The 18,012-nt window shown below is 45.9% G+C and overlaps 1 protein-coding gene across 1 annotated transcript; it reads right to left on the reverse strand.

The window, feature by feature from the left end:
* Positions 1 to 3,153: 3,153 nt before the first annotated feature.
* Positions 3,154 to 17,886, reverse strand: recql4 (RecQ helicase-like 4). The gene is made up of 24 exons (XM_062529823.1): positions 17,609 to 17,886; positions 17,372 to 17,405; positions 17,146 to 17,246; positions 16,866 to 17,012; positions 15,208 to 16,541; positions 14,757 to 14,856; positions 14,339 to 14,504; positions 13,723 to 13,848; positions 12,102 to 12,263; positions 11,690 to 11,782; positions 11,229 to 11,365; positions 10,672 to 10,755; positions 10,197 to 10,385; positions 9,243 to 9,425; positions 8,392 to 8,587; positions 7,657 to 7,934; positions 7,094 to 7,231; positions 6,292 to 6,682; positions 5,880 to 6,009; positions 5,315 to 5,475; positions 4,431 to 4,620; positions 3,929 to 4,097; positions 3,508 to 3,616; positions 3,154 to 3,360 (listed from the first exon to the last, which is right to left on the reverse strand). The coding sequence occupies exons 1-24, from the start codon at positions 17,693 to 17,695 to the stop codon at positions 3,239 to 3,241; spliced, it is 4,827 nt and encodes a 1,608-aa protein (XP_062385807.1). The 5' UTR covers positions 17,696 to 17,886; the 3' UTR covers positions 3,154 to 3,238.
* Positions 17,887 to 18,012: the final 126 nt, after the last annotated feature.

Below are 18,012 nucleotides of genomic sequence, written 5' to 3' on the forward strand. Positions count from 1 at the left end.
TGGCTGGAGTTGATGAAGCTTGCTGGGTGGTGGTGCTGGCAAAGGTGTAGTGGTCTGACTGGCAAACTCTGTTGAACAGATTGGTTTAGTGAGATGATTACTGCAATGGTATGACACCTGGCACATGCTAACTAGCGCCTAAAGTACAAACACTTCTAAAGGATATTTCCACTTAATTTTCAGACAAACCAAGCAATGGACCACATGTACAGACTCTACAAATATTAACCATGATATCATTTTTTTTATTTAAATGACTTGAAAGAGATCGTCAGGTAATAAATGCACCATACAGTAGTGGCCAGTTAATTCATTCAGATGCTGTTACATGCTAACTAGCGCCTAGAGTACAAACACTTCCAAAGGATATTTCTACTTAATTCTCAGACAAACCAGGCTAGGGACCACATGTACAGACTCTATAAATACTAACCATGATGTCAGTTTTTTATTCAAATAACTTGAAAGAGATCGTCAGGTATAAATGCACCATGCTAGTGGCTAGTTCATTCATTCACATGCTGTTACGCTAACTGGTGCCTAGAGTACAAACACTACTAAAGGATATTTCCACTTAATTTTCAGACAAACCAAGCTAGGGACCACATGTACAGACTCTATAAATACTAACCATGAGGTCCGGTTTTTATTTAAATTACTTGAAAGAGATCGTCAGGTATAAATGCACCATGCCAGTTCATTAATTCAGATGCTGTTACATGCTAACTAGCGCCTAAAGTAAACACTTCTAAAGGATATTTCCACTTAATTTTCGGGCAAACCAAGCTAGGGACCACATGTACAGACTCTATAAATACATTTTGGAAACAGGCGTTCGCTTTAAATACAGTTTTTAAAATGAAAATAGTAGAGATATAGAGAAGGGATGTTTTACTTACCTAGTCCTAAGCCTGCGACTGGTGGTTTGAGTAGGCCTACTGACATTGTAGGCTTTGCTTGATTACGTTTCTAAACGTAAAGACATTTACCAACTTCTTTATAAGTCTGACGGTTACACAGTTACGTGCAAGAACAACAAGTCACGTAAGAGATGAAATCGTTTAGCTTACTGCAACATGAGAAATCAAGTAGTGTGAAACTAGCGACAGTAACGAAAATTCCAATATGGCCGCCATTCGGAACTGAGAAATCACAACTCCATCTTCTTCGTTTGTCTTCTTCTATCTGATCTGATCTATCATTCACTCAGCAGCGCCAGCGCCACACACCAGTGGCAGCAGGCTGCAGTGTTTTAACGTTGTTGCATTAGTTCTGCTTTTGACGTTCTCGTATAAAATCGTAATAAATACATAATTGTTTTATTTGGTAACCACAGGGTAGCCACTGGGGTGGCCAGTGACACAGCTACATGGGGCACGGGCCATCCAAGGCTTCAGTGTAGAACAGCCCCTTGAGGGACCATTCACTAAATGCACACATAAATACATTTATTATAGCCCCCCATGGATGAAATTCCACAAAACTTGGCATACTCCCAGAGGGTGTCAGGTTAATCACACACATGAAAGTTGGTGCAGTTCATAGCATCTCATCTGAAGATAGGGGCAATTAAAGCAATATTACATTACATTTTCAATTTTTACCATGGGGGTGCAAATCACAAATGACTGGTTATAAGCTAAGTTGATGCGAGCTCTTAAGACCAACATACCATAAAAAATTTGTCATCCTCGGTGCCACGGTTCAGGCAGTTATGTAGGAAAAACTGCAATTTTTGGGCTTCGGGCGGGGGCCGCGCGGGGGGGGAGTGACCCCCGGGGACGAAACGAAATGTTTCCGTACAAGTCTACTGGGGCTACATGCCCACCAAGTTTCATGTGCCCCGGTGTTACGGTGTCCTGGGAATCGTTGACCAAAATTCAGAACCGATGACGGAAAAAAAAAAAAAAAAAAAAAAACTTTGACAACAACTATATGACCGCTTCGCTATGCTAGCGGCGGTCATAATAATAGACATATTTTTGTATAGGCCTATGTATTATTTCCTCAGTATTTATTGCATAGCTCTAGATATGAAGTTATAATTTGTGTAGGCCATCTTTGAATAAAGTGATGCTAAAGTCGGCTTGCAATTGCATGAGGTGTCGGAACATAACACCTATAACGACCCAAAAAGAAGGTCGACTGTTTGCAGTTGCTGTGTGTGAATCCTACTTAGTTTTATAGGCTACAGTGTGTGATACTCGTGTAAATCTACTACCAAAAGCAATCAAGAATATTGGTGGCAGGTGTGGATTGCAGATGGGCCTACGCAACAATGAAGCTATTGCAGAATTCCAGAAGGATTTTCAGAGATTCTGCATAGCGAGAAACAAAATAACACAAAACAAGTTGTTTCATGATGAGTGGTCGATATGGAAGAGTGCGGAGCCCATCCAGCTGCAGATGGAGACGCGAGGCAAGTCGTCACGCCGTGACATGACAACCTATCCTGCTGTGTACATTTTTGACTGTACAAAAACTCTTTCACTCTCTTTTTCCAATAAAAGGGCGGAACAACTGGGCCTACTTGCGCGAAACGCGAGAGAGGTCGCTCCAGAACCAGACGCCGTCGGGTAAGTTATGGTTATGGTTATGGTTGAGAGATAATCAAGTTATAACACTCAATTAAAGGTACTCCAAAGTTAAAGAATTAATTATTTCTAAGTATTTAGAACTCTAAACGAATCAATCGAAATGCAAAAAACATGAAGGATCTCAATGCCATACCATTTGCGCCTAGACGATACATGTGACAGAAAACTCCAGACTGAACAAATTCAAGATCTTTGGCGACGCCCGGAGGCGAGCCCAGGAGGATGTTATGCAGGAGATGGCCGCGCAGATCGTTCGCCTGGCTGACTTGAACTTACAAGATCGTAACCAACCCTCACCTGAGAGGACAAGGAGAAACTCAGTAGCATAGACTGGTCACAGAAAAAATAAGTTTAGATAGCCTAGACTTCATTTGACTTAAATATAATCAATACAAGATACTGCCAAACACAAAAAATGTGTTTGTTTCGTTTATTGTGATGCTTTGAAATTGAGCAAAACCTATGTATCTGCTGTATAAATAAACACAAAACACATTTAATACAAAATCCAGATTTTATTCATATGAAAATACTTAATAAACATTATACACTAACAGATACATATATACAGAGAGCAGAACTGTCAAGTTCACTATAAAATGGTGACTCAGAAAAGCAACTCAAGAACAAGTTCATCATCATCATTTTCTCCCTATTATTTCTTGTGTGGCAAAGCGGATGATTTCATTGAAATCAAACTGAATGTACTTCCTCCAGTACCGGCGGTCCCTGCCAAAAATCTGGGCAGGATAGCATGGGCTCCCTGAGACATATAAAATAAGAAAGCAATTAGATTAGATACCATCAAAATGGAGACGCTCAGTCTCCAGCAATATGGCACATGGCAGTCAAGGACGGAAAAGCACCGAGAATAGACATATATCAACATTTCCAGTCTTCCATAGCCTACCAATTCCATGGAATATCCTTGCCACTGCCCGTCCAGAGAACTTCTCATCGCTGCGAAGGGCCAGGAAACCACGGATGTCGGCACGAATTTGACCCTCCCAATCTTTCATCTGATGAAGGACCGACAAATGAAAGAGACACAAATAAATTAAAAACACATAAACTACGAGACAACAAATACTATTTACAGTGTTTTCTCTGGCACCTTGTCCTTTCTACATTTCATTATTAGTTTAGCAGTTTTATAGTTTAATAGTTTCAAGGCTCCTTGGCCAAATGACAAGCTTTAGCCAAGTTTACGTCACTGTACTCATTCACTTACTCAAACGCACACACGTACACACGCACACGCGCACACACACACACACACACACACACACACACACACACACACACACACACAACACACACACACACAGTACCTTGAATTTGTTAAGCGAGTCGTCCTCCTCGTCCTGGTCCTGCTGGAACTCTTTGCTCAGGTCCAGATCTCTCCTCTTGTCGAAGTACTCGCTCAGCAGCTCTTTGAGTTTCAGGCTCCTCTCCTCGTCCAGCTCATCCATGCAGAAGCTGCAGTTTCGGAAGGCAACACTGGAAGGACAAATGTAAGGCGTTATGTGAATAAAAGATAAACACAAAATATTTTTTCACTCAGTATTTTACATTTACAGTAGGAGAAGTTCCCTAGAAAACTGATCTCAATTATGTAATTGTTGGCATAAGCTTAATTACAAATTCTAGACAATAACTCCAAAGTAACAATACGTTAACCATACACGCACATTAGCTTTCATAGAACCCTGTAGTACTACCATCAGTAAACAATCACAGCATTACTACTATCAGTGTAATAGTACAGCATCAATACTGTTCCATTTACAGCCAAAATCCCCATTCAGAGCCTTTAAGCAGTGGCGAGCTGACCTGCGGAAGGCTTTGAAACAGGCAGTGAGTTGGTAGAGCTGGGTCCTCTCCTGGGCCACCACACGCCCGTGCAGGAACGCACACACCTGGTCCATCTCGTCCGGGCTCAGGTCGCCGTAGGAACGGAAGTAGAAGGACAGGCTGCTGAACTCCACGTGGATGCCAGTCCTCCCCGTGCCACCAAACGACCCTGAGGCAGAAAGAGACCCGTTTAAAAGCGATAGTGTGGACAACTAACTAATGAAGCTAATGTCGTATTAACATGTAATGAAACCAATATTGTATCAATAACTAATGCTCACACCCAGTGATGATATGAATAGATATCAGTGTTTCCCATACATTGACTTATTTGTGACGGCCCACCACAATATCGACACTGACCACCACACAATGATTTTATGTTGTACTACTTAAACTGGATGAAATCCTTTCATTGTAGAGCTATGCACATCTTTGTGCAGCCTCTCTGTCCCTCAACAAACATGCATGCACGTTAAGAATACATTAAAACAAATCCAGCAAGGATTGTTGTTGGCATGGAAGACGACTGGCTAAATCGCAATTAAATCCAGTTAGCATCATAAGCACAAACACACTACCACCACAAATAGAATTAAATTCTGTGGGAAACACTGGATATGCCTTCTCCATCTCATGTGCACATACACACAGTAATACTGTAATTTCCAAACTATTAGCCACGGCTTATACATTGATTTTGCAAAATTTCTTCAGCTAGTTAACACACGGCGGCATTTAATATGGTATTAATATGGTTTTGATTCCTTTAACTTGCAAAAAACACTACCCTGCGGCTCATACACAATGCGGCTAATACACAGGAAATGACTGTACATGGGCGGACTGACTGACTGACTGACCAGAGCCCCACTGAAGCTGCCTCAGTCCTTTCTTGACCAGGTACAACTGCCAGCCCATGGTGTCGGCCAGCTCCACCACGTCGAAGTCCAGCGAGCTGCAGTTCTCCACGCGCTCCCCTGCCATCCTCATCCGCGCCAGGGCCACCGCGATGGGGGGACAGCTAGCAGCAACACAGCACGGGCCAGAGTTACACAGGGGCAGATAACCACACAAGCTCTCTCACTCACACACACACACACACACACACACACACACACACACACACACACACACACACACACACACACACACACACACACACAATGCTAGAGTGGTGTGTGCTTTACAAGTACAATGTGAATGTTGCTAATGCTGTCTTTGTGATGATCTACTAATTAATTCAACTTCATTTTTTATTAAAAAGATAAAAAAAAATAAGTGATAGTAGACAATAGTAGACAGAAGAGGTCACTGTTTCTGAACTTTCCTGACACACAACAAGGTATCCAAACAGACATACAACCACATACACACATACAACCACACGCACACATAACCACACAAATGGGCACTGCAGTTCTGTACATTCTGGCGAGTTTGCGCAGCTGCTGGGAACCTCCGTAGCACTGCAGGCTGCAGTTGGAGAGGGTCGGGTGGAGCAGCTCCACCCAGCGCTGGGCGTGCAGCTCCAGGTAGCACAGCAGCGTCTCCAGACCTGGACACACAAATGGGGTCGACCGCAGGCTTACAACTTGAGAGCAGAGATATGTAAGAAAGGCTAAAACAGGAAACTTTGCCTAGAATCAGGTAATTTTGGCACCGGGTGTATGTACCTCCAACCTTAATGTATGGTAAGATTTGCCTCTAATTTTGGTCAGTTTCAGCATTGGAGCAGAACGATAGCGAGCAGAGCAAATTATGTTTGAAAATATTTAGATACGAGTTTGCTCTGAAAGTGTCTAAGCACTGGGACCCCTTGCAGTGACTGTAAACTCACCTTCCTCTGTGATGTCCAGGGCCTCTACTGTGTCCTGCATTGGGATGGCCCTCTCGTGGGTGTGACAAACTCGTTCTGTGACGGTCAGTCCCTTCTCTCCCTCAGTCGTCTCAGACTCGCCATCTCCAGACTCCTCCTTGCGCTCCTCTTCAGGCATCTGTGCGATGTCCTCCTTGTGGTCAGTGTGAGAGATGGTCTGACTCTGTGGTGGGGCTGTTGTTGCGGTGCTTGGCGGGAGACTCTGCTCCTCTCTGCCGGTGGTCTGGTCAGGTGTCTCCTCCATGGGCACATCTTCAGGTGCCTCGGTCTCTCTCGGTTGCCCTTGGCCATCTTGGGTCTCCTCACAAGCGTCCATCATTTCAAGCATCTCGTCATCGTCCACTTCCATGGCCTTCCGGAAAAAAAAAAACACACAGATTTAGCTATTTGTTTGAAAGGAAGTGCCTTCCCAGTCTTTGTTTGAGGTTCTGAACCTAAAGTACATAAGATTCCAATGATACCCCAAAGGTAATAAAGTTACACACGCACAGTCTAGAACTGGACTCATCTCCAGTCAAAAACTAACATGGTAACATTTCAAAATGTTGAACAAATGTTATCATGTTTGTTTTTGTGTGCGACCTTTATTACCTTCGGGTGGTTAGCTTGAAAACACAGATTTAATTTGAGTGACAAAGGATTAGCTGTGAGGTCTTATTCACTTTAGATTACAGGTACAGCGATAAGGTGAATTCTGATGAACATGAACATGAAATGAACAGGGAGTAGAAAGTGAACACAAAGCAATAAGGGACAAGGAGACCTTAGCCATTTCCTGATGCCTCTGATGAATCTGTCTGCACTTGCACGATGGGAACACCTTCTGTACGAGCTTCTTCACCGTGATGTAGTCCACAGTGTCTGAGTAGATGTGCCTCCGCAGCTCGTGCAGGTCCCCACCCTAAACAAGGAGCAGAGGTCAACACTCTAGTACCACAGCAATCAGTTCTGACACTGAAGCAAAGCACTTCAGCAGCAAACACATGGAATTTCCTTGGTTTCACATTGTTGAAGGAGCATTCAGCAAAGGTGGAAAAGTCCAGCTTCAGAAAGTAAAAGTCCTACCATGTATCTGTGCCAACCATGCATTTAAATCAGCTGATTCTACTGTGATTAGCACAACTCTTCAGCCAGGGAGAGCAGCTAATTGATGAGATCACCTGCGTTAAGTGCACAGGTAGAACCAAAACATGATTGGACTTTTACTTTCTGAAGCTGGAGTTTTCCACCTCTGGCATTCAGTATTTTAACAATACACTGGCAAAAATTAAAACAAGCGATTCTCAGCGCAGACTTCAATTCTACACTCCTCAGCTGAGGTCTGACCTCGGGGTCGAGGAAGAGGTGACAGTGGGCCGGCTCGCTGTCTCGCCCGGCGCGGCCGATCTCCTGCACGTAGCTCTCGAAGCTCTTGGGCATGTTGTAGTGGATGATGCCGCGCACGTCCGACTTGTCCAGGCCCATGCCGAAGGCCACGGTGGCCACCACCACCCGCAGCTCGCCGCACATGAAGTTGTTCTGGACGCGGCGTCTCTCCGAAGCGGACATGCCCGCGTGGTAGGACTCGGCGATCCACTTCAGCGGCTTGCGGATCTTCTTCCTGGCTGTAGAGGCACACAAGGGAGGACAAAGGGGACACAAAGATGAAGCATGAAAGTTCATTTCCTCACATTTCACTCTTGGTTATCGGTACAGTACACTGACCCATTACAGCAATAATTGCAAATATATAGATATTATATATCCACGCATCCATAAATCAATACATTTGCAGAGGATGAGCTCACATTTCTAAATTCCTTTAAAAGTAACATAAGTTCACATAACTGTTCAGTAAAATGATTTACAAACAAAATTATATGATCATCTCTGTCATTCGATAAAATGATTTAGATCATTCATGAACATAGTACATCTCGGTATTATCTGGACTCCCTGTAAATTAGACCCATCTTCCTCATTCTACTTATTACACGTATTGATTAACAATAACTAATAAACACTTGTTGATTATTGACAATAAATAATACAATCCATATCGTGTGGTGGACCGACACGTACCCAAAGCTTTCTTCTTCCTGCCCACGGGGTTGTCCTCCTCCTGTTTGCGGGGGACGGCGGGCTCCTTGACCGTCACCCCCTGCAGGCAGGTGCGCAGAAGTGCAGAGATGCGCGTGGTCTCCTCCCGCCTGGTGCAGTAGACGATGATGGACTCCAGCGCCCCGAAGCGCTCACCCTTCAGCAGAGTCACCAGGGCCTGGGGGGGGGGGGGGGAGAGAACGCCACAGCCATGAGTCATGCAGGCAGGTGGTGATCAGGCTTGGGAGGTAAACCAGCATATCGATTTTTATAAATACCCCTAAAATATATCCATAAAAATATAAAATAAAATATACCATTGAAAATGAGGGCTACCCTCAATGACACTCCGAGAATAAATAAAGGTTACATATCCAAATGTTATGGCCAGTTGTAAGGCATCGTTGATTTTATACAGTGCAAAACCTTCTCGTCCATCTATAAAGGAGCACCCGGTCCAGTGCAGTGGTACTCTCCCCCAGAGGTATGGATTAAAAGCCAGGTGGAGTGATAGTTCACTCCATTCACTACACCTCACTACACTGTCTTGATGATTAAATATGTGACCAGTGCAAACATTTGAAGTTATAGTAAATATTCTCTCTCCATGAGTAAAAATGTAATGAGACTACAGTAATTTCCCGCATATAAGCCGCATTGTGTATAAGCCACAGGACAGTGTTTTATGCAAGTTAAAAGAAACAAAACCATATTAACACCATATTAACTGCCCTCCTGTATTAACCTCATAGCCGAAGAAATTTTGCAAAATCAGTGTATAAGCCACGGCTAATAGTCAGGAAATTACGGTATATAAGCACTGTGGGACGCACCTGGTCCTTATCTCGGTCCATGGAGACGGACAGCCGCAGGTTGTGTGGCACGGCAGCGGAGCGCACGGCGATGCCGTCCTGGTCAGTGATGTCCAGATGCTGGGCGATGTCCAGCGCCGTGGAGAGAGTGGCCGTAGCCGTCAGACCCAGCAGACAGCGAACGCCCAGACGATCTCTCAGCACCTACAGACCACAGAGATGGCAGAGAGTGGGCAGGGAATTATTTATCCTAATAATAATAATAAAAACAACAACATTACTACTACTACTACTACTACTACTACTACTACTACTACAACTACAACTACAACTAATAATAATAATATCTTAATAATAATAGTATGAATAATTCATGTATTTATCTTCATAATGTAAAATTTAACAAATGCTACTACATGTACACTGTTACACTGTAGCAAGTATATGGAGGTAGTAGTTGTAAATAGGAAAGCTTTGATAGGTTAAAATGTCTTTGTTACCATCACTGAACTTGTCTATCTACCTTTAAAGGTATACTATGCAGGATTGGCGATTTCATCGCCGGTTTCGCTTTCATTTTCGCTCGTTTTATGCTTGCATATTTCTCTGCAGAGCTTCCCCTACAGCTTTAGCGTGTATATTTGACAAAATTCCTCAATCGGTCAGTCTGCCGTGCCTTTTCATGAGACTTTACATATGACACTTCCTGGAGTAGAGCATGGGTGCGTGCCCGGTGTCTCCTGAAGTTGCAAGCGTGGTTCTACCGCTACAGACCACTAGAGCGGCCAAAAAAAACACTGTTCGACCGGTAATGACTCATTTAATCATATTTAACAGTATGGAACGAATTGATTAACTGAAAAACGTTGCATAGTATACCTTTAAATGAGGGGAAGCTGGCCGGACAGGGTTATAGTTTAACACTCTATTTCTGCTTTACAGACACTGACCTCAGCCTAGTGTTGTTCTCTTTACCTTGCACAGTCGGAGGTAGCAGGGCCTGAAGTTGTGGGACCACTCAGACACGCAGTGGGCCTCGTCAATGCAGGCGAACGCCACTGGGGGGAGCTGGTCAGCTGGGGGCAAGCAGCCTGCGCCCGAGTGGCCCCCACCCACCAACGCCTCCGGGGAGAGCAGCAGCACGTGCACCTGGCCTGCCTTCACCTGTGGGGCAGTTTACGTCTTCATTTGGAGAGCACGGTTCAATGCACTCATTTGCTTGAGCTAATATGAAGCTTTTTAGGGTAGGACAGTACAGCATGCACAGCAAGATGTGTACCTGTACTTCATCCGCTGAAAGCTGTAAGCTTTCTAACATTACAAAAACTACATTATCAATATAACTAATCATTTTGCATCATCCATTTTTACAGTGGTTAACTCTGACCTTCCTGATATTTTGGCAGAACTTTTTTTTACTAATTTTATTAAAGAAGGACAGTTTACCTACCTTTTCTATGGCAGTTTCCCTCTGTTTCCTTGACATGTTAGAATGAATGGCAGCGGCCTTGAGATTGGGAGGCAACCCTGACAACTTGAAGAGGACAGGAAAAAAAATGTATTTATATATATTTAAACATATACTAAAAATAAATAAATATATGTCCCTGCAGCATCCTCAAGCACAGCAGTACTGGGATTCCGAGAAAGCTTGGTCCCAACCTACTGTAAGCCTCAAAATTCATCTTAATCAAACCACCAACCCCACCTTCAAGGAATAGTCTTCAACAAACTGTACAAATCTATTCCGACTTTCCTATGGACAAATGAAATCTCTCACCTCAAACCTTCCTACATTAATTTGTAACTTTTTAAAAATGTATCTCTCTCACACACACACACACACACGTTAAAATATATTTATGTTTAATAATAATTATCTATTTATATCTTTTTTTACCAAGCATATTTTTAGATTTCTTTTTTTTCTGACGGTCATCATGGCATCCTTGAAAATGAGGGCTATCAGTGAATTTCCAGTGAAAAAGACAAAGGTTGAGTCAATACCTGATCATCCATCAGGGAGACCAGAGGAGAGACCACAAGCGTGATGCAGTTGGACCTCTGGGCATAGAGATACGCTGGGAGCTGGTAGCACAAAGATTTCCCCATCCCGGTAGACAACACCACAAGCGTAGACAGGCCTGAAACATTAGCACAGATGAATCATATGACTGATGCAGCATGACTCCACAGTCCTTACACTATGGGTGCCTCTCATTCGTCTTTTATATATCCTCCCTTCCTTCCTCGGTCCTCGTTCTCACTGATCTAGATGAAGAATGATGGGGCGGCAACAATGGGATAGTCTATCCAGTGCTAGTTACAGATCAGTGGGAACGAGTCTGGAGGACCGAGCATCAAGGATCGAGGAGGGATGTTGAGAGAGGCCCTATGAAAAGCTCTGCGCACTATTAAAGGAAAAGAGTAGCGATCAGAAAGTAACCTGAGAGAGTTAATATATTTACCAGATAGGATTCGCATTATGGCCACCTCCTGTCCGGGCCTGAAGGATTTGTATCCAAAGTCCCTGAGGGCCTCCAAGACTTCCTCTGGAGCAGCTGTGAAGAGGTGGATGTATATACGTCCTCAATATACACACTCATGCCACAGAGACACAAACAAAATCTACATTTGTGGGTGTGTGGGTTGGCCTGTTGATTGATTGGCCGGTTTGAATGAATTGATTCTAAGGAAACTAAACCATTTGAGTAATACAGCATTAGTTCATCCAAACTGAATTCATTTCGCTGCACAGTGTTAAATGAGAAAACAAAAAAAGAGACAAAATAAATGTGTGTCTGCAAAGCTGTATCCTGTACCACTGATCCATGATTGTGACTTGGATCAGGACCTGTGTGTGATAAACATGTGGAATACCTCGGACTTTGCCATCCTCGTTGAGGCCGTAGAGGGGCTCCATCGGAGGCGGTGGGGGAGGCCGCTCATAGTCCGGTCTGATCACGTTCAGAAGGACCTCTTCCTGCTTGTCCTCCTGGTCGTCGGCATCATCCCCTACACTCGGCAGTGGTGGTGCTACCACTGTATATGAGGAAACAAAAATAACGTAAAGACGTGGCCTTCGACAGTCGTGAGACAGACAGATTTCATCCCTTGAACACTTGAGCCCTTTGCTCATTCATTTGCCCTCTTTTTGGTGTGAGAAAATCAATGCGCAAAAGATTTTATTTTCAAGATCTCGTCTACTCGACATGTAAAAGTACAATGCGCATTTCAAATGGCTGGCCTGAAGAAATATGCACCGTCTCCGCACCACGTAGTTCATAAAAGTCGCATTCCAAACCACAGTATTCCTTCAAGACATTATGAGCTATGCCTAGTGCGGACACGCATTAACTTGAAATTCTATACGGATTTTGTATTTGCATGTTGCGACATCGGCGCGAAAAGTTATTTCGATCAGGGCCTTCTGTGCAGTATCAATGGCCGTGCGGAGTGTGTGCGGTGATGGAGAGGGGGGGAGGGATAGCATGAGCACTTTGACCTTCTGGCACGAGGGGCGAGCCCATGACATCATGGCCAGACAGTCGGGGGAGCTGGTAAGCTCATCTAGTCCCCCGACCACAGGCCCTAATGCGGTCTTGGCTTTGGCCCGCTTCTGCGGAATCGCTTCTGCGCTGGACATCGTCCGCGTGTGGGGCGAGATCTCCAAAAAAACGCTGCGAAAATGAGCCCGGTGGAGCGCGCCCTCGGGACTTGGGGCGGCTGAATGCGGCGGCAGGAGCGGGAGCAGCAAGCGAGCGAACGACGGGCCGTCGGCCGCCGCTGCTCCTCCTCCTCCTCCCTCAACCCCCCTACGCACCCCACCCCCCACCCCCCCCCCCCACCCCCACCCTTACCGCCGCGGCACCCTCCCCGACTCGTACTTCAATTCATGCGAGACGCCACTTGCGGTTCAGCGAGACCTTAAGTATCCAGAGAGGGCTAAAGAGCTGGTCGGACTTATGTGGTTTGATCTTGCGCTGATCAGGTCCTCGCGCGTCATTCGCAGACTTTTCTCTTTCTTTCATTCTTCCATTTTTTTTTTCTCTCTCTCTCTCTCTCCCCCTTTCCTCTCGTGGAATGAAGGGGCTTTGACGTTTCCAGTCGGCTTGGCTATGCTGCGGCGCAAGTCACCATTGAAATCCATTATTTTCGAGTCAGACATATAAACTTTCCGGCGATAAACCCCTGCCAATGGATCAACGGCTCGCGCTGCCAAAGGGGAGAAGTACCCTATGCGACAGCAGAAAACCAGGAGGGTCAGCACGTCAACAAAGGCCTCAGGCCTGATGGGGATCGTATTATCCGAGCAAAACGGTGACAGAAAACGATTTAAAGGGTGTGCGTGTGTGTGAGGAAAGGGGTCAAGACCGCGCTCAACCACACCGCAGTAGGGACGCTCCACCCAGAGGACGTGCAGAGAGAGAGCACACTCGCTCTCTCACGGCAACAGCAGCACGTGACGACGAGATTTCGTCACGGTCGGTCGCTGACTCACCTATGGGCTCCGAGCGCAGAGTCCCGGTCGCCCGGGCAACCTCCTCCAGGGTGGGCAGCTCGAACGGCTCGTCTTCCTCGGGAGTCGCACCGTCAGCGGCGCCACTGTCCACCGCAGGAGCCGGAGCTGGGAAGAGAGAGAGAGGGGGAATTCACGGAGGCGAGAACGGGGTCAAGGGTAATAATAACAGCAAAGGCGCAGGCATTCCTCCTGTCCTGTCCTGCCGTACAACATGGCAATACACTTACGGGAGAGCAGAGCATTAATTCACTAGTTAGGGGAGGCATTGGAATTGATTCTGCGGCCAAGAACGGACAGAATTGTCTGGGTTGCTTAAAAACATTGGCGACGGCCATGTGCATGTAAGCAAAGTGATGTCTGGCTGTGCGAGAGCATACATTTAATGAGTGAATAGATTTGCTGAGCATTAAATCCAAGACGTGGGGGCTCAAGACACAGATGCTTTCTGCAAGCTCAGCATCGGTCATGTGATTGATGTGAAAGCCGTATGGTATCTGGAAACACTGGGCTCCTGGGTCAAAAACCAGGACTACTTTACCAGGGCGGCACAAGAGACGGATTCCCTGCGGTCATATGGTCGTAGGCCGGTCCTTACCTTTGCCCATGCAGTTCATCGCCCAGTGGCCTGTGCCGCCACACTTGAAGCACGTGTCTCCTTGGCGATTGAAATTGCTAAAGCCTCCGCGGCCTCGGCCTCCTCGACCTCGACCTCCGAACCCTCCAAAGCGCTCGCCCTTCAGCTGGAACTTCTGCATGTATATCTGAAATGACATCATTCTCATCAGCCACCACCACTCTCTCCATATCGCCTTTGACTCATGTCATACATCATAGACACCAAAATACACAGAGGTGTCACTCTTGAAACAGGATCAAGGATAACTACTTACTAACTAAATATATACAGTATATATATATATATATATATATATATATATATATATATATAATAATATATATACACACACATATACACAGAGTATATAAATACAAATTCTAAATGTTTTGTTCACCTGTTTGCGGAGTCCAGCCCCTCTTAAGGCATATCCTTTGACATGAGACTTTTTCTTCAAGTTGATTTTCACAAAGTTGGCATCTGTATTTTTGGGTCCACTGGTAGTACGGAGAAAGAACACAGGAAATACAGTTTATAAATAGGAAAAGTGGCCTGCTTACGGTGCCTGGTGGAAATGGGGGAGGTCATCACTCAGAATGAATAAAGGGGTACTAAATAAAATGACTAAGTGCTGGAGATGTCTGAGGGCCTAACAGGCATGGCAAATTGAGCCATCCGTGACTGAAACTCATCACACTCCCACAGCATTCTTCACCTGGCTGTCACTGTGGAGCCGTTCCAAGATCCGTGATCGCAAGGATCACACGGAGTGTCAGTTACTGAGTGAGACAAAACACTTGAACGTTCAACCCCTCAACCCCCCAACCCCCACACACACACACACACACCTTGGCCTCATGGTGTTCCTCACTCTGGAGGAGGAGGAGGCGGCCCGAGCGTCCTCCTCGTCCACCTCCCCCAGCAGGTTCTCCTGGGGGGGCCTCGCGGCCTTCTGCTTTAACGCTTTCTTCTCCTCCTCCTCCTCCTCCTGCTCCTCGGGGTCGTTGCCGTCTCCTCCGCTTCCTCTGGCCTTCTGTTTCCGCCCACGTGGAGCCCTGGCTTTTTTGGGGCTGTCTGAAGCGCTCGTCGTCTCTCCCTTCTTGGTCGTCCTCCTCCTCTTCTTGGCTGTGCCCCTCTTTTCGTCTCCTTCGTCTCCTGGTTTCTGTTCCCCGTCTCCTTTTCCCTCTTCCTCCTCTCCTCCGTCGCCGTCGTCTTTGTCGTCCCTCGGCCTCTTTCGGCCCTTTCTTTGCGGCCCCTTCTTCGGCCTCGGTTCCTTACCTTGCTCCCTCGCCTGCCCGGGCTCTTCCTCCTCCTTCTGCTGCTCCTCTTCCTCCTCCCGTCTTTTCCTGGCTCGCGCCCGGGGCCTCTTGGCGGCGCCGGTGCCACTGGCCCGCTCGACTCTGACCCGCTCCGCTCCTGCTGCTCCTCCGAGACCAGGTCTGGTTTCTCCATCCCCGTCTCCTTCTCCTCCTCCTCCTCCTCCTTCTCCTCCTCCATCATTGGGCCCTAATGAGGAGCCGTGGCCCTCGGCCCAGAGACAGGCAGCTCCGACCGGAGACGTTACGCCACCCATCTGTGGCCTGTCGTCTGGAGGCCGCGGACGGGCCGGGGCGTTCCTGGCCGCCGCGTCTCCCGCGGGAGCCGGTTTATTCGGGCTGGCACGGGCCGGCGTCAACTCGGCCGCGGCGGCCGCACGAGGCGATGGAGCGCGGCCACTGCTCGACTGGCCAGAATCCTCCTTCTCCTCCTCCTCCTCTTTCTTCTTCTTCTCCACGTTGCCTACGACCGGGCGCTCACCGCCGTCCATTTCGTCAAACACCTGACAGCGCTGCAGCCAGCCGTGGTCCACGGACGACAGACGATTGCTCACGGAATGGCGCAGCTGCTGTGCTCTCTTTGCCAGGCTGGCTGAGGAACCAGGCGTCGTAGTAGGGCACCGTGCTTTGGACGGGGTGAAGGCTGGTGAAGACATGAAAGGCTCAAATGGCTCCTCGTCCAAGTGTGTGCTGGCTGTTTGCACAGGCGTGGCACTGGGGTCTGGGCACGTGTTGGCTGGTTTTGGAAGAGGCAGCTCAACATTAGCAATTACTGCTGGGGGACCCGACTCCTCCTGGCTATCTTTCCACGTTTTCAGTGGTGTTCGTCGGGGAGTGAGGGACTTTTTCAGAGTCACTGGTCTGTCCTGGAAAATATCAGATTGACACAAGTATATGAATCCTAGTTCCCCAAGTATTTTTTTAAATGGCATACTACTACACAATATCCTTGATTAACTCAAAATCAATCAGTTCAGAATCTTAACACACTTCATTTAATTTCAAATGGCCTTTATGTTTATATTTTTTACCTATGCAAGCTAATAAAAATAATATATTCAATAATGATTCTATACATAAAACTGACATCCTGAATATATTGATATGGTGCAGTGCCACACAATATGGTACAATAAGACTTTAACGAAGAAACCGACCTTTTTGTTTATATGGAAGCAATGTATTTTTACCTTGGTCAAAGACCCAATATTTAATTTCAGCTTCATGCCAAAGTACTGTGCAGAGGCCTGCATAGACTCCTTCTCTTTTGGGGTGAGCTTCGGAGGAGCAACAGGCATATTCTTGCGGCTCAGGTGGGATCCCCAGCAGTCTGGTTCCTGCACAGACAGATGAAAAATCCCAAACTCCTTCACAACAACACAAAGACAACTTAATATATTAAAATAATACATAACAGATACCACAATATCCTGTGGTGGGGGTACAAGTGTGAAATATTGTGGAACTCACCTTGGTTGTGATGTTGGTCTCTGGGGTTTGCGTTGGTACCTCATGTTTACTAGTATTGTTCTCTTTAGCTTCTTTCAATGTACGATATTCTTTGTAGAGCTCTGGTGGGCAAATGACACAAGGTAAGCTAAATTACAGGCTTGTGACCCTATCATGACATATTTAAACAACACAAGTTCAGTTTTCTGCTAAGCAAAATAACCATATCCATAATAAGACAACTTACTTTTAGTCTCCTCGGGTGCTTTGTCAATGTCATCCTAAAACAAACAAACAATAATAATAATAAAAACTCATTCAAGAAAATCTCAAAGGAAACGTTAATGCTAACATCAATGCCTGTGCATATAGCCAGAAAATATACGGGCTCTGCCATGGCCTACTGTAGAAAGAACAGTAACGTTACAAGCTGTAACAGTATGGCTAGCTGGTTGGCTAAATTGTGTATACAGGCATGCCTTACCTTGTTGGGTTTTCGCTTTTGTTCCTGTAGAAATGCGCGCTCCCAGTCTTTCAGAAGAATTTTGACATCATTGTATCTGTCTGACATTTTTAAACCGAACTTAAGTTATCGGAATAATTTGACAATCCAAAGTTAACCTTGCTACCAGAGTCAGTGGTGTTCTGTTGCGAAGAGGCTGCTTGAATGCTGCATATTAGACAGCTGTCCTCCTTCGGAAAATTTCACCCAGATATGAAAGATTCCCGATAACACGGATTCATTTTAGATACTTTAAGCACAATCCTACAATGCTAAAGTCTCATTCTAGCTTGTGTTGTTGCGGCTGTTATTTCATGAGGCGTGAATCTTTTACAACTTTAGCGCGCAGGAAGTGTCATTACACAACTAACCAATCGTAGATGAGA

Source organism: Sardina pilchardus, chromosome 24, assembly GCF_963854185.1.
Source record: "Sardina pilchardus chromosome 24, fSarPil1.1, whole genome shotgun sequence".
Classification (NCBI taxonomy): domain Eukaryota; kingdom Metazoa; phylum Chordata; class Actinopteri; order Clupeiformes; family Clupeidae; genus Sardina; species Sardina pilchardus.

What these genes read in the sequence shown, in the direction of transcription:
- recql4 (XM_062529823.1), bottom strand. Translation starts at nt 17,695, where the DNA reads ATGTCAGACAGATACAATGATGTCAAAATTCTTCTGAAAGACTGGGAG. An exon ending in AGACCAACATCACAACCAAG is followed by an intron (nt 17,013 to 17,145) that starts GTGAGTTCCACA and finishes CTGTCTGTGCAG; the next exon opens with GAACCAGACTGCTGGGGATC. An exon ending in AGGAACACCATGAGGCCAAG is followed by an intron (nt 14,857 to 15,207) that starts GTGTGTGTGTGT and finishes CCGTACTACCAG; the next exon opens with TGGACCCAAAAATACAGATG.